At 41.5% G+C, this 12,465-nt stretch overlaps 1 protein-coding gene across 1 annotated transcript in view; it reads left to right on the top strand.

Moving 5' to 3' along the window:
- GAB2 (GRB2 associated binding protein 2) overlaps nucleotides 1–12,465 on the top strand; it is a 146,725-nt gene that overhangs the window by 91,507 nt on the left and 42,753 nt on the right. Inside the window, exon 2 of the mRNA XM_081154307.1 lies at nucleotides 8,877–9,177. Coding sequence (XP_081010433.1) covers nucleotides 8,877–9,177 — 301 coding nt within the window. The remainder of the gene's footprint in view (nucleotides 1–8,876; nucleotides 9,178–12,465) is intronic.

Genomic DNA, 12,465 nt, shown 5'->3' on the forward strand with positions numbered 1-12,465 from the left:
AGCGCTAGGTCCTTTGTCTTGAGGCTTTTATCTCTCTCTTGCAGGTGGGAATCTTAGGGGAGATCTCAGGGGAGGGTTTCAGCAGAATATTCATCAGTTTCCTAGGTGTGCTCCTCCAGGGCCATGGTCTCCACCAATTAGTCATTGTCAGGGCAGGGGGTCTTCAGTCACTGCAGCTGGTCCTGGTATCACCCACCTGGTTTTGCTGCTTTTCTGGGTCCAGAGCTGAAATACAACTGAGGCCTCGATGTTATCTCTAGGGAGGTGTCCTTCTGTATCTGCTGTAAATTGCTCTGCCAGTTCAGCTATCTGTCTCAGTTTCCCTATTCCACTTGTCCTGGCTTACTGGCCTGTCTCCACGTGACAGGATAGCATTCAACTATAAGCAAAACTTTAGAGAATTTAGAAAGGAAGGAAGATTGGGAGACTTTTCAGACAGAGAGAAATTGAGTGTGTGGAGGTGGAAAAGCACCAGACAGGTTTAAGAAATAGTGAAAATTCTACTTGGTTTGAATATATACAGTATATGTGAGTAGAGATGAGATGGAAAGGTAGACTTGAACTAGATTGTAAAAGCCTTAAATCTGAGCCGTAGAGCACAAGAGGCCATCAGCAGATGGAATGGATAACATGGATTAACATTGAAGACATCATGCTAAATGAAATAAGCCAGTTACAAAAGAACAAATATTGTATTATTTCACATGTATGAGCAGTCAAGTTCGTAGAGACAGAAAGCAGAATGGTGGACTCCAGGGCCTGGCCAGAGGCGGGGAGGGGAAGTTAGTGTTTAATGGATACAGAATTTCCATTGGGGAGAGTAAAAGACTCTGGAGAAAGATGGTGTTGATGGTTGTACAACAGTGTGAGTGCACTTTATAACACAGAACTACATACTTCAAAAGGTAAATTTTATGTTACGTTTGTTTACCACATTGAAAATAATTTTCGATTTAAAAAACACTAAGCCGTAGAATTTGGATTTTGCTCTGCAGATGACGGGAGCCATTAAATTTTTGATTAGTTGGGGGGAGTAACACGGTCAGAGCTTTCTCTGCTCTGATTAAACTGGAAGCATTTGTAAGTATTCAATTAGGGTCACTGGTTCAGAAGCTATCACTATAGTCCAGACTATAAGTAACAGCACTGGAAATGGAGAGTGTAGAAAGGCAGGTGTGACGTAGGCTATTATGACTAGTGCTGTGATGAACATACATGTGCATGTATTTTGGTGAATGTATGTACACAGTTATCTGGGGTATGTACCCAGGAGTAGAATTGCAGGGGGGCTGGCGTGGACATTCAGCTTTCGTAGATACAGCCTTAGTTTTTCAAAGTGATTATACCAACTTACACACCTGTTAACAGAGTGTAAGCGTTTCAGCTTCTCCATATCCTTCCCAGGACTTATTATTGTCAGTCTTTTTCATTATAACCATTTTTGTGGTTGTGTGGTGGTGTTCATTTGTACTTCCCTAACGACTAATGGAGATGAGATCTTTTTTTATATGCTTATTGCCATTTGTGTGTCTTCTTTTGTGTCGTTTCTAATCTTTTGCTCGTTTCTCTGATGAGCGGTCTACCTTTTTCTTGCTAATTTGTAGGAGTTTTTTAATATATTCTGACTGTGAGTCCTTCATTGGTTATGTGCAGTGTAAGTATCTCTTCTCACTGTCGTGCGTGGCTTTTCCTCCTCTCGGTGGTGCCTTTTGATAACCAGAGATTGCGTTTAATGTAGTGCAGGTGATTACTTGCACCTTTTGTGCATTCCAGAAATCTTTGCCTACCCCAAAGTCATGAAGATATTCTTCCTTATTTTCCTCTAAGTACTTTATTGTTTTATCTTTCACATTTGGGTTTATAATGATTTGAAATTAATTTTCACATCTTGCATGAAATAAGGATCGAGAATCTTTCTTTTCCCATGGTGATCGAATTGATGTAATGCCACGTATTGAAAAGACAGTTGGTTTTTTCCACGGCACTACAGTATCACCGTTTTCATAAATCTAATGACAGTGTGTGTATGGCTCTGTTTCTGGATTCTTCTGTTCCATTGGCCTATTAGTCTATCCTTTAGGATCTGCTTTTAGTCTTCTAAATAGACAAGGCTTTCCTTCTATTTATGTTTTCCTTCTATTTATATTTTCCTTCTACTCATCTAGCCCTAGATGTGGGAAGTAGAATGTCTTAGTTATTTATTGCAGCATAACAAGTCACCCCAAAATGTACTGCCTAAAAACCACAATAAATATTATTTCACCTGGTTTCTATGAGTCAGCAATTCAGGAGCAGTTTAGGTTGGTGGACTTGGCTCAGGGTCTCTCACAAAAGTGCAGTCAAATAGTTGTCTACAGCCGCGGTCATCTGAAGGCTTGACTGAGGCTGAGGGACCTGCTCCAAGAATGGTTTATTTACATGCCTGACCGGAGGCCTTGGTTCCTCCCACATACACGCCTCCTTAGTGCTGCTTGAGCGTCCTTACAACATGGCAGCTGATCCAAAAGCTGTACGGTCGTTCATGACTTAGCCTTGGAAGTCACACACTGTCATTCATGCAGTATTCTGTGGGTCACCTTTGTTCAGAATGGAGGGGACTGCATAAGGCTCTACTGTATTAGGAAGCGAGACTCATTGGGAGCTTACTCATCATGGAGACCGGCTACTATACAGAAAAACAGAAGAAGCTACTGGCACCTTATTTATATTTTTATTTTTCCTCTGGGAAATTTTATTCCCCAAGACAGAGAATCATGCCTGCCTTGACAGCCAAGATTTCCTAGAGCTGATATGTGGTTCGTTAGGTTCAGAATTACTGGTGACTATTAGTTCACTTCATTTTGTACGCTCCTGCTCAGGAGCCTGAGCTCTAAAGTTTATTCATATTTTCACAGTGTGATTCCTTAAGAACCTTCCTCCATCCCTGAGTGGGGAAAATGGAGGGCAACTGTATCTGGTTATAGTCATTAATCAACTATTAACAACCTTCTTCTCTGTGATATTTATATCTCTTCTCAGAAAAATATTTATTTCCTCCTTATGATTTTCTTTAAATACATTTCCTACCTGTGACCATTCTAATTCTCGAGTGGGTCAGGTTTTTTGAGTTTAACTTTTTATTTTGAGATAATTTGAGATTCACGCGTAGTTGTAAACATAATATGGAGATCGGTGTACCCTCTACCAGTTTCCCCACCATGGTAACATCTTCCAAAACTATACTGCAAGGATGCTGATACTGATACAGTCAAGATCCAGAGCATTTCCATTACTACAAGGATCTCTCATTCTGCCCTTATATAGCCACACCCACTTCTGTCCCACTCCAACCCCCTCCTTAACCCCCGACAACCACTAATCTGCTGTCCATTCCTAAATTTTGTCATTTCAAGAATGTTATATAAGTGGAATCCTGTAACCTTTTGGGATTGGCTTTGCTCACTCAGCATAATTCTCTGGAGATTCAGGATTTCGCATGTGTCAATACTGTTTTGTTTTTTTTTATTGCTGAGTAGTATTCTGTAGCATAGGTGTACTATAGTTTATTGTAGGACATATAGATTGTTTTATTTGGAGGCTATTGTAAAAAAAATTACGTAAACTTTCATGTACACATTTTTAAGTGAATATGAATCTTCATTTCTCTGGAGTAAATGTCCAGGACTGCAACTGCTGGGTCATATAGTAGCGGCATGTTTAGTTTTTTAAGAAACTGTTTTCCCGAGTGGCAATATCATTTTAGATGCTCACCAGTGACATTTGACTGACCCATTTTCTCTGCTTCAGTACTAGCATTTTGTGTTGTTAAAATTTTTTTATTATAGCCATTTTGATAGGCCTGTGAGAATATCTTACTTCGGTTTTTATTTGTTTCCCAAGCAGCTAATGATGTTGAGCATCTTTTTGTATGCTTACTTGCCATCTGTGTATCCTCTTGACTGAAACGTCTCTTCATATTTTTTTGCCCATGTCCTGATTGGATTGTTTCCCTTTTTAAACTATTGAGAGTTGAGAACTCTTTATATGCTCTAAATACCGTCCTTTGTTGAATATATGTTGTTTGCAAATATTTTCTCCCACTCTGTAGCTTGACTTCTTAACAAAGTCTTTTGCAAAGCAAAAGTTTTAAATTTCAATAAAGTCTGATTTATAAGCTCTTCCTTTTATGGATTATGCTTTTGGTGTTAAGTCTGAGAACTCTTTACCTAGCCCTAGATACCAAGGATTTCCTCTGATTTTTTTTTTTTCCCCTAAATGTTGTATCGTTCTGCATTTAAGTTCATGATTCATTTTGAGTTAGTTTTTGTATAATGTGTGAGACTTAGGTTGAGGTTCTTTTTATTTCCCCTCTGGATTCCCTGTTGCTTCGGCATCATCTGTTGAAAGGCCATCTTTCCTCCACTGAGCTGCCTTTTCACCGTTGTCAGAAATCAGTTGGGCATATTTGTGTGGGTTTTCTGTCCTATTCCATTGTTCTGTGTGTGTGTGTCCCTGTGCCAGTTATCCTGATTAATGTAGCTGAGGGGATCAGAGAAGTTGTCAATGGAGCTAGACTCTTTGAAGGTGCTTTGTTCTGAATTGTTTGGCTTCAAAAAAAAAACTGCATGGACTTTTGAAGAGGTGTTGTGGCAGAAAAGGGATGGGGATTTGGGACTGGACCAGACAGCCTTGCCTGCTCTGTCATAAGTGTATCAGCATTTTGTAGGCAGCCATTTATCAGCCTGCACCACTTCCTTGGAAGCCAAACCTGACAAGCTCCGATGTTATCTGTAGCAAACACCTTTTTCTTGTTTGTGAGGGTGTCTCTATGTGTGCGGTTATGCTTACACCTGCACTCCAGAGATTTGAAGACAGCTCTTTCTGCAGAGACTAGCACCGAAGGGCATACATCAACTGAACGCAAGCTAAACTGTTAACAATATATCTTTTAAAAGTGCACCTTACCCACACATTTACATGTATATGCATGAGCCTGCGGCATGCACACACACAGCACACACGGAGCTCTGTAAGCGGTGGCCTGAGCAAGACTTTAGGTGACTATAAATAAATAGTACTTATGTTTATTTTCCTTAGCTTTATCCTTTCTGGCTAGACCCTAATCTTCATTTCTGCCTAAGGCTTATTAAGCATCAGTTCTATCCCCATGACTAACTAGATGTAGTAAGGAATTCATGTAAGAAAATGATTCATTAATTAGTTCACTACATATTTCTCAAGAACCAGTTATGTGCCAGGTACTATTCTAAACACTGACAATGTGTCATGGGATAAAAAAGAACCAACCCTTGCCCTCGTGGAGTTTACATTCTGGGAGCTGGGTACATACAAGCAACAGAAATGTGCTATTTTTAGGTGGTGTAAGTGCTAGGAGACCAGTATAGCAGAGTAAAGGGAGAAAGAGTGTGAGGGTTGGGGGGTTGGGAATGGCCTCTTCAATAACCTGACATTTGACTAGAGACTTGGAAGGAAAGAATAAGCAATGGGAATATCTGAGGGAGGATTATTACAGGCAGATGGAGCAAGTAGAGCAAAGGCCCTGAGGCTGGAGTGTGTGGCTAGAGCTGAGTGGGCAGAGAATGGCAGGAGGTGAGGTGACAGAGGTGGGGAGAGGGACCACCTTGGCTATGATGAGGTGGTTCTTCCTCTGAGTGGGCAGGAAAGCCACTGGAGGTTCTGTGCACAGAAATGAGATGTTCTGATTCACATCTGATTCACATGAGCTTCCCAGTTGAGAACAGATCACAGGATGAAAGGGTGGGAGCAGGAAGACTACAAAACAGTCGACTAGATCCAGTGAATAACAGTGGAGATGCGGAGAGGTGGCTAGAGCGTAGGTAGATTTTGAACCGTCTGAGCCAACAGGATTTGCTGTTGGACTCGATGTGGAACGTGCAAGAAACATCCGGTGAGGATACCAAGGTTTTTGGTCTGAGCAACGAGAAGGCTGGAGTTGCTCTTAACTGAGATGGGAAAGATTGCAGGGGGAACAAGACGGGAGGCTATCAAGAGTTCAGTTTTGAGCACATTAAGTGTGAGTGAGATGCCTAATAGTGAAGATTCATCTATAAGTCTCGAGTTCAATAGATGGGTCTGGGCTGGAGATAGAACCTTGGGAATTGCAGCAGTTAGATGGCATTTAAAGCTGTGAGACTGAATAAAATAACCTAAGGAGTGGGTGTAAGGAAGAGAAGAGCCTGAGAACTGAGCCTTGAGCATTCCAGTGTTTAAAGTTCAGGGGGGTGAGAAGGAACCAGCACTGGGGATGGAGACAGGCCAAGGAGATAGGAGGGAAATTGAGAGTGAACACTGAAGCCAAATGAAGAAAGTGCTTCACAGGAGATGGAATAATAAACTATTACAAGATGTTGCTGAGAGATCAAGTAAGGCCCAAGAGTTGATTTAGCAGCATTGAAGTCTCTGGGGGACCTTCATTGAGTTACTTTAGTGGGGAGAGGGAGGCAGCCTGATTAGATTGCTTTCGAACAAACAAATAAAAAGAATGGGAGGAGAGGGAACCAAGATCAGTAATATAAAAAACTCTTGGAGGTTTTACTATAAAAAGTAGAAAAACAGAGACATAGTTGGAGGGGAATGTGGGACCAAGTCATGCTTTTAATTTTTTTTCTACGAGGGGAGACGTTGGTGTCCTGATGGGAATGATCCCAGTAGGGAGGGAAAATGCAGTGATTCTAGAGAGGGGGGAGAGTTGTTAAAGGGATGCCCCCATGGAGGTGAGAGGAGATGCACAAGTGGAAGAGATGTCCTTACGTTGGATGAACTGTCTGTGCTCCCTGGTAACAGAGCACTCTGCTACAGATGCAGGCAGGCTGGGAGACGTGGTGATGGGACACGTGTAAGTTCTCTTTTGATTGCTTATGTGTTCTCATGACGAACACAAAACGAAGGAGTGGAGGTGTTGAAGGTTTAAAGAGAAAGAAGTTCAGAGATTGTTGCCAAAAAAACAGAAGAAAGTCATGGACTAGGTAAATGTCATAGAATTTTGGGGCTGCCTGAGGGCCTCCTTGAAGTTCAAGTGAGAACAGTCAACATAGTTGTATGATTTTGTCTAGCTGAGTGGGACAGGCAGAGCCTTAGACTTATGCAGAGGTTGCAGTTTCCCCGGATAAATAAGAAAAATGAAGGCCTGGCCAGTGTGGCTCAGTTGGCTGATCTTCACCCCATTCACTGAGAGAGATTCTCCGTCAGGGCACGTGCATGTGTTGTTGGCTCGATGCCCAGTAGGGGGCATGCAGGAGGCAACCGATCAATGTTTCTCTCCCTCTCGCTTCCTCTCTCTCTAAAAATCAATAAACACATTTAAAAAAAAAAAAAGAGGAATGGAGAAAGAAGCAAAGGAATGATTACAATGAAGGATCAGAAACAAAGTCAGGTAAGGGGAGAAGTGAGGACAGAGATAGAAGGTGAGAGAGAAAAGATGGTAGGATTATTGGAGTGAAGGTCCTAAAGGGCTCTAAAGAATTATGATAAACATTATACTGTCTGAAAACACCCCGTGTCTATAATGTTGGTCCACCTGGAGCCAGTGTAATAGTATCTTACTGTGGTTTTAACATGCACTTTTCTGGTTGCTACTGATGTGGAACCACTTTTCATTGGTTTACCAGCTGGTTGTTTTCTGTCTTTTATGAGGTGCAGCTCAAGTGAGCCCATTTTTCTGTATTTTGGGTTTTTTATGTATTTGTAGGGATTCTTATATCCTGGAGACTGATACTTTGAAGCTTGCGTGTGTTGTAAAATTCTTCTCTCACTGGATGACCGATGATTTAGCACTGCCTATGGTGTCTTTTATGAAGAGTTCTGAATTGTAACATAGTCCAAATTTTCAATGTTTCTCCTAATAAATAGCACTATTTTTAAAAATTACAATAATTATCAAGTCATTGGCATTTGAAGTGCTTTAGGGTGGTAAACAAAATGCTCTGGGTGGATTTGCATAAAAAACCCCTGTAAGGTAGTAGGTGCTGGTGGTGGTGATGTTGATTGTTATATAAATGAGACAAGATCCAAAGGCCTGAATGACCTAATCTAAACTCACACAGCAAGTCAGTGGTAAAGCACAGAGTCAACCCCAGGCCCTCTGTTTTACCACTTTGTATGGTGTCTGCTCACGGATCACTCAGCCTTGTTGAAGAGATGGACTGTAGAAGACAAATAGGCAATACATAATCAAGTGTTCAATCCTGTAGTATGGAATGATATATGGAGCTTATTCATTAATACATATTGAGTGCTTAGTATGTGCAAGGCTCTGTTATAAGTACTGGGGATATAGCAGTAACAAGACAGGTGCTTCAGAGAAGTTTTAGAAGGGTGTCTCTGTGATTCTTTCAGGGCATCGTGATTTGGTAAAAAAAAAAAAAAAACCACAAAAACAACAATGTACTAAGAGTTAGGAAGCTTGTTTTTCTGCTGTTTGCTGCGTGTGACATTGTTGCTTCAACTCACCATGTCTCCGTGGGGGTCCCCATCCATGAACTGAGGTGTTACGGTTTTGCAGGCTCCACCCTGACTAAAAGTGCTGTGAGTTGGAGTGTGCGCTCTGGCCCTAATGGAATAATTGCTCTAGAGTGTTTTAGTGCGCATCTAACTTCCTGATCTAAAAAATGGGAATGCCACAGTTCATTTCATGGTGATAAAACCATTTCCACAGTGAAATGCTACACTAGCGTGCAATTCTAAAGTCGTCTTCCGTTTCTGAACCTCGGGGGCAATAAATGTGGGAGGCAGGTGGAGGCCACGTTCAGCCTGCAGGCGCAGCCGTCTCCATTCTTAACCTAGAGGTAACCTGAAGACCTGTGAAAAGCTTTGAAATAAGTAATGACCTTTCTCCGCCTCTTCTTACTTCCGTTCAGGCCTGGAAGAAACGCTGGTTTATCCTGCGGAGCGGCCGGATGAGCGGCGACCCAGACGTCCTGGAATACTACAAGAATGACCACTCCAAGAAGCCCCTGCGGATCATCAACCTCAACTTCTGCGAGCAGGTGGACGCAGGCCTGACCTTCAACAAGAAGGAGCTGCAGGACAGTTTCGTGTTTGACATCAAGACCAGCGAGCGCACCTTTTACCTGGTGGCCGAGACCGAGGAGGACATGAATAAGTGGGTCCAGAGCATCTGTCAGATCTGTGGCTTCAATCAGGCTGAGGAGAGCACAGGTAAGAAAACAAACAGGGACCCTCGTCAGAAGGGGCAAGGTGCCTCCTGGAGGAGGCTGAGCGGTTGGGCTATGAGGAGGCCTTCAGATTCCTTGAACAAGGAGAGCTGGCTGCGGCTAAAAGCTCTCCTCAGCTGAGGAGTGATAGGCAAAGGGTAAGAGCGTGAAGGGGTCGCCAAATATTAGAGGGGCCCCTGCCCTGTTGACACTCACATGGGAAACTAAGATCTATTGGGGTTGTGATTGAAGCGAAAGGTACTTTGTGCTAAAGATACTGTCTTCGGGTACCCCAGCAGCACCCCATTTCTCAGCCCTGCACCTTTCTCCCCTTTCCTCGGCTCTCTAGCAGACTGTACCCTGTTACCTGTCATCCATCCTATAGGGCAGCTCTCACCTCAGTCTTTTTTCCGGTCCATCTCTGTCTGTCTAGCCCATCTGTCTCACACCATCCTGCACAGTTACACTTGCCAATTTTTATACATTTTTTTGGTTTGGGGCTCTTTGGGATTATTACTGATGTATAATTCAGTGTTCCTTTCTATACACTTGAGAGGGGACAGGTGAGAAGGAGAAATGCTGATTTATATTTGGGTTTTGTTAACCTTCACAAATTAGCTTTTTGAAATGAGTTTTAAATTGCAGAAACCCTCGCTGACATTTGTTTGGACTCATCCCCAACTCTAGGATGATTGAGGAGCAGGATTTTTTGAGGCAGGTGGAGAACCTAAATCAGTGGTTCTTAAACCTGGTTTGCACAGCAGTTAAAGAGAAGCATTTAAAAAACATTGGTGCTCAGGACCCCTGCCAAATCAGCTACTAAGAATCTCTGAGGCATTCGTGTCTTTTAAAAGCTTCATTCTGAATAGCAGGGATCCGGGGTGCAACAGCCATTTTTTGTAAATATTTGAAGGCCACATATCGTCGGTCTCTGTTCCATATTCCTATTTTTTTTTTAATTTTTTACCACCCTTTAAAAATATAAAAACCATTCTTAGCTCATCAGCCATACCAACATCATCTGGGAACCTGCAGAAATGCAAATTCTTGGCTCCCTCCCCAGACTTGGTGAATCAAAAACTCTGGGGGTGAGGCCCAGCAATCTGTGTTTTTAAAAACCCTGCCAGGTGAGTTTGAGAACCACTGGTCTAAACTCTTGCTACTCAGAGTGGGGTTTTTGGACCAGTAGCAGCAGCTTCTCCTGGGAGCTTGTTAGAAAGGCAGAGGACTTCCACTCAGACTTACAGAATCAGAATCTGCATATTTTTCAAACTTCATATTTTGAAATAATTTAGACTTGCAGAAGAATTCCAGAATTGTACAGAAAATTCCCATATCCCTTTCTGTCAGCTTTTCCTAATGTTAACTAACATCTGTCTCACCTAATCATGGTACAGTTATCAAAACTGAGCAGTTAACATTGGTTGGTATCGTACTGTTAGCTAAACCACAGTTTATTTAGATTTTTACCTGTCTCTCACCAATGTCGTTATTCTGTTTGGGATTCAGTCCAGGATACATTGGACTTAGTGGTCATGTCTCTGAGTCTCCTCCAGTCTGTAACAGTTTCCCAGTCTTTCTTGTCTTTTTTTGACCTTGACACTTTTATAGAGTACTGGTTACATGTTTTGTAGAATGTCCCTCACTTTGAGTTTGTGTGGTGTTTTCTCATGATTGGATTGATGTTATCAATTTGGGGGAGACAGCATTACCACAGAGGTGATGTGTCCTTCCAAGCGTGTTGTATCGGGGCACATGATATCAATGTGTCTTATCACTGGTCATCTGGTCATGTTAACTGTGGTCACTTGGTTAAGGTGGTATCTGCCAGGTTTCTCCACTGTAAAGCTACTATCTTTACTTTTATAATTAATATTTTGGAAGAACTAACTTTAAGGATGTGCAAGTAGCCTATTTCTCCTTAAGTTTTGCCCACTGATTTTATCATCCAGGAATGGAACAGTTACTACTGTGGTATTCTAAGGGTGATTTTCTGCTTCCCTCAGAAGCCACATTTTATTAAGATCTCCAGGTTATTTGTATGCACTTTAAATTTTGAAAAGCACTGGTCTGGATTATTCATTCCCAAACCTGATGGGTCATCAAAAACTTTTGTATTTTAACTTTAGGTCTGATTCAGTAGATTCAATTTAGGGTTGAGGAATCAATAGTTTTTTAAAGTCCCTCTGACAGAATGAGAGACACTATTTCCAAATCATATAACTGAAAAGGGCCTAGTTTCTAGAATATATAAAGAACTCTTGCAACTCAACAACAAGTCACATAACCCCATTTTAAAATGGGCAAAGGATCTAAATAGACATTTAGATGTGCTCATTTGCCATTAGGGAAATGCAAATCAAAACCACACTGAGATACCACTTCATTCTCACTAGGATGAATATAATTTAAAATATAGACAATGACAAGCGTTGTCAAGGATGTGGCAAAACATACATTGCTCATACATCCCACCCCAGATATTGCTGGTGGGGATGTAAAATGGTACACTTACTGCAGAAAACAATGTGGCAGTTTTTCAAAAAGTTAAACCTATGACAAAGCAATTCCATTCCTAGGCCTGTACTCAAGAGAAATGAGAACATATGTTCATGCAAAAACTTGTGTGTTGAGTATTTATAGCAGCATTATTCATAGTAACCAAAAAGTAGAAACTTGAATGTCTATCAGTAAACAAAATGTGGTGTGGAGTGTGTGTGCGTGTGTGTGCGTGCGTGCGTGCATGTGTATATTATTTAGCCATGAAAAGGAATGAAATACTGATACATTCTACAACATGGGTGAACCTTTAAAACATTATGCTAAATGAAAGAAGACACAAAGAATCACATAGTTCATGATTTGATTTACAGTCAGCCCTCTGAACCTGCAGGCTCTGCCTCCACAGATTCAACCAACCATGGACTGCTTGAAAAGAAAAAATGTTACATTGTTGCTGGTAATACTCTGTAGTTAGGCCTAACTACAATGTAGTTGCACCTGTACTAAACGTGTACAGACTTTTGTCGTTATTATTCCCTAAACAATACAGTGTAACAACTATTTGCATAGTACTTAACAGGTATTATAAGTAATCTTGAGATGATTTAATTTATAGAAGATATGCATAGGTTATATGCAAATACTATGTCACCCATGCTGTACATTACATCCCCAGAATTTATTCATCTTATAACTGGAAGTTTGTACCCTTTGACCTTTCCCAAACCCACACCCACACCCCTACCCCTGGCAGCCACTAATCTACTCTCTGTTTCTGTAAGTTCATTTT

Source organism: Miniopterus schreibersii (genome assembly GCF_964146895.1).
Source record: "Miniopterus schreibersii genome assembly, chromosome: 12".
NCBI classification, from domain to species: Eukaryota; Metazoa; Chordata; class Mammalia; order Chiroptera; family Miniopteridae; genus Miniopterus; species Miniopterus schreibersii.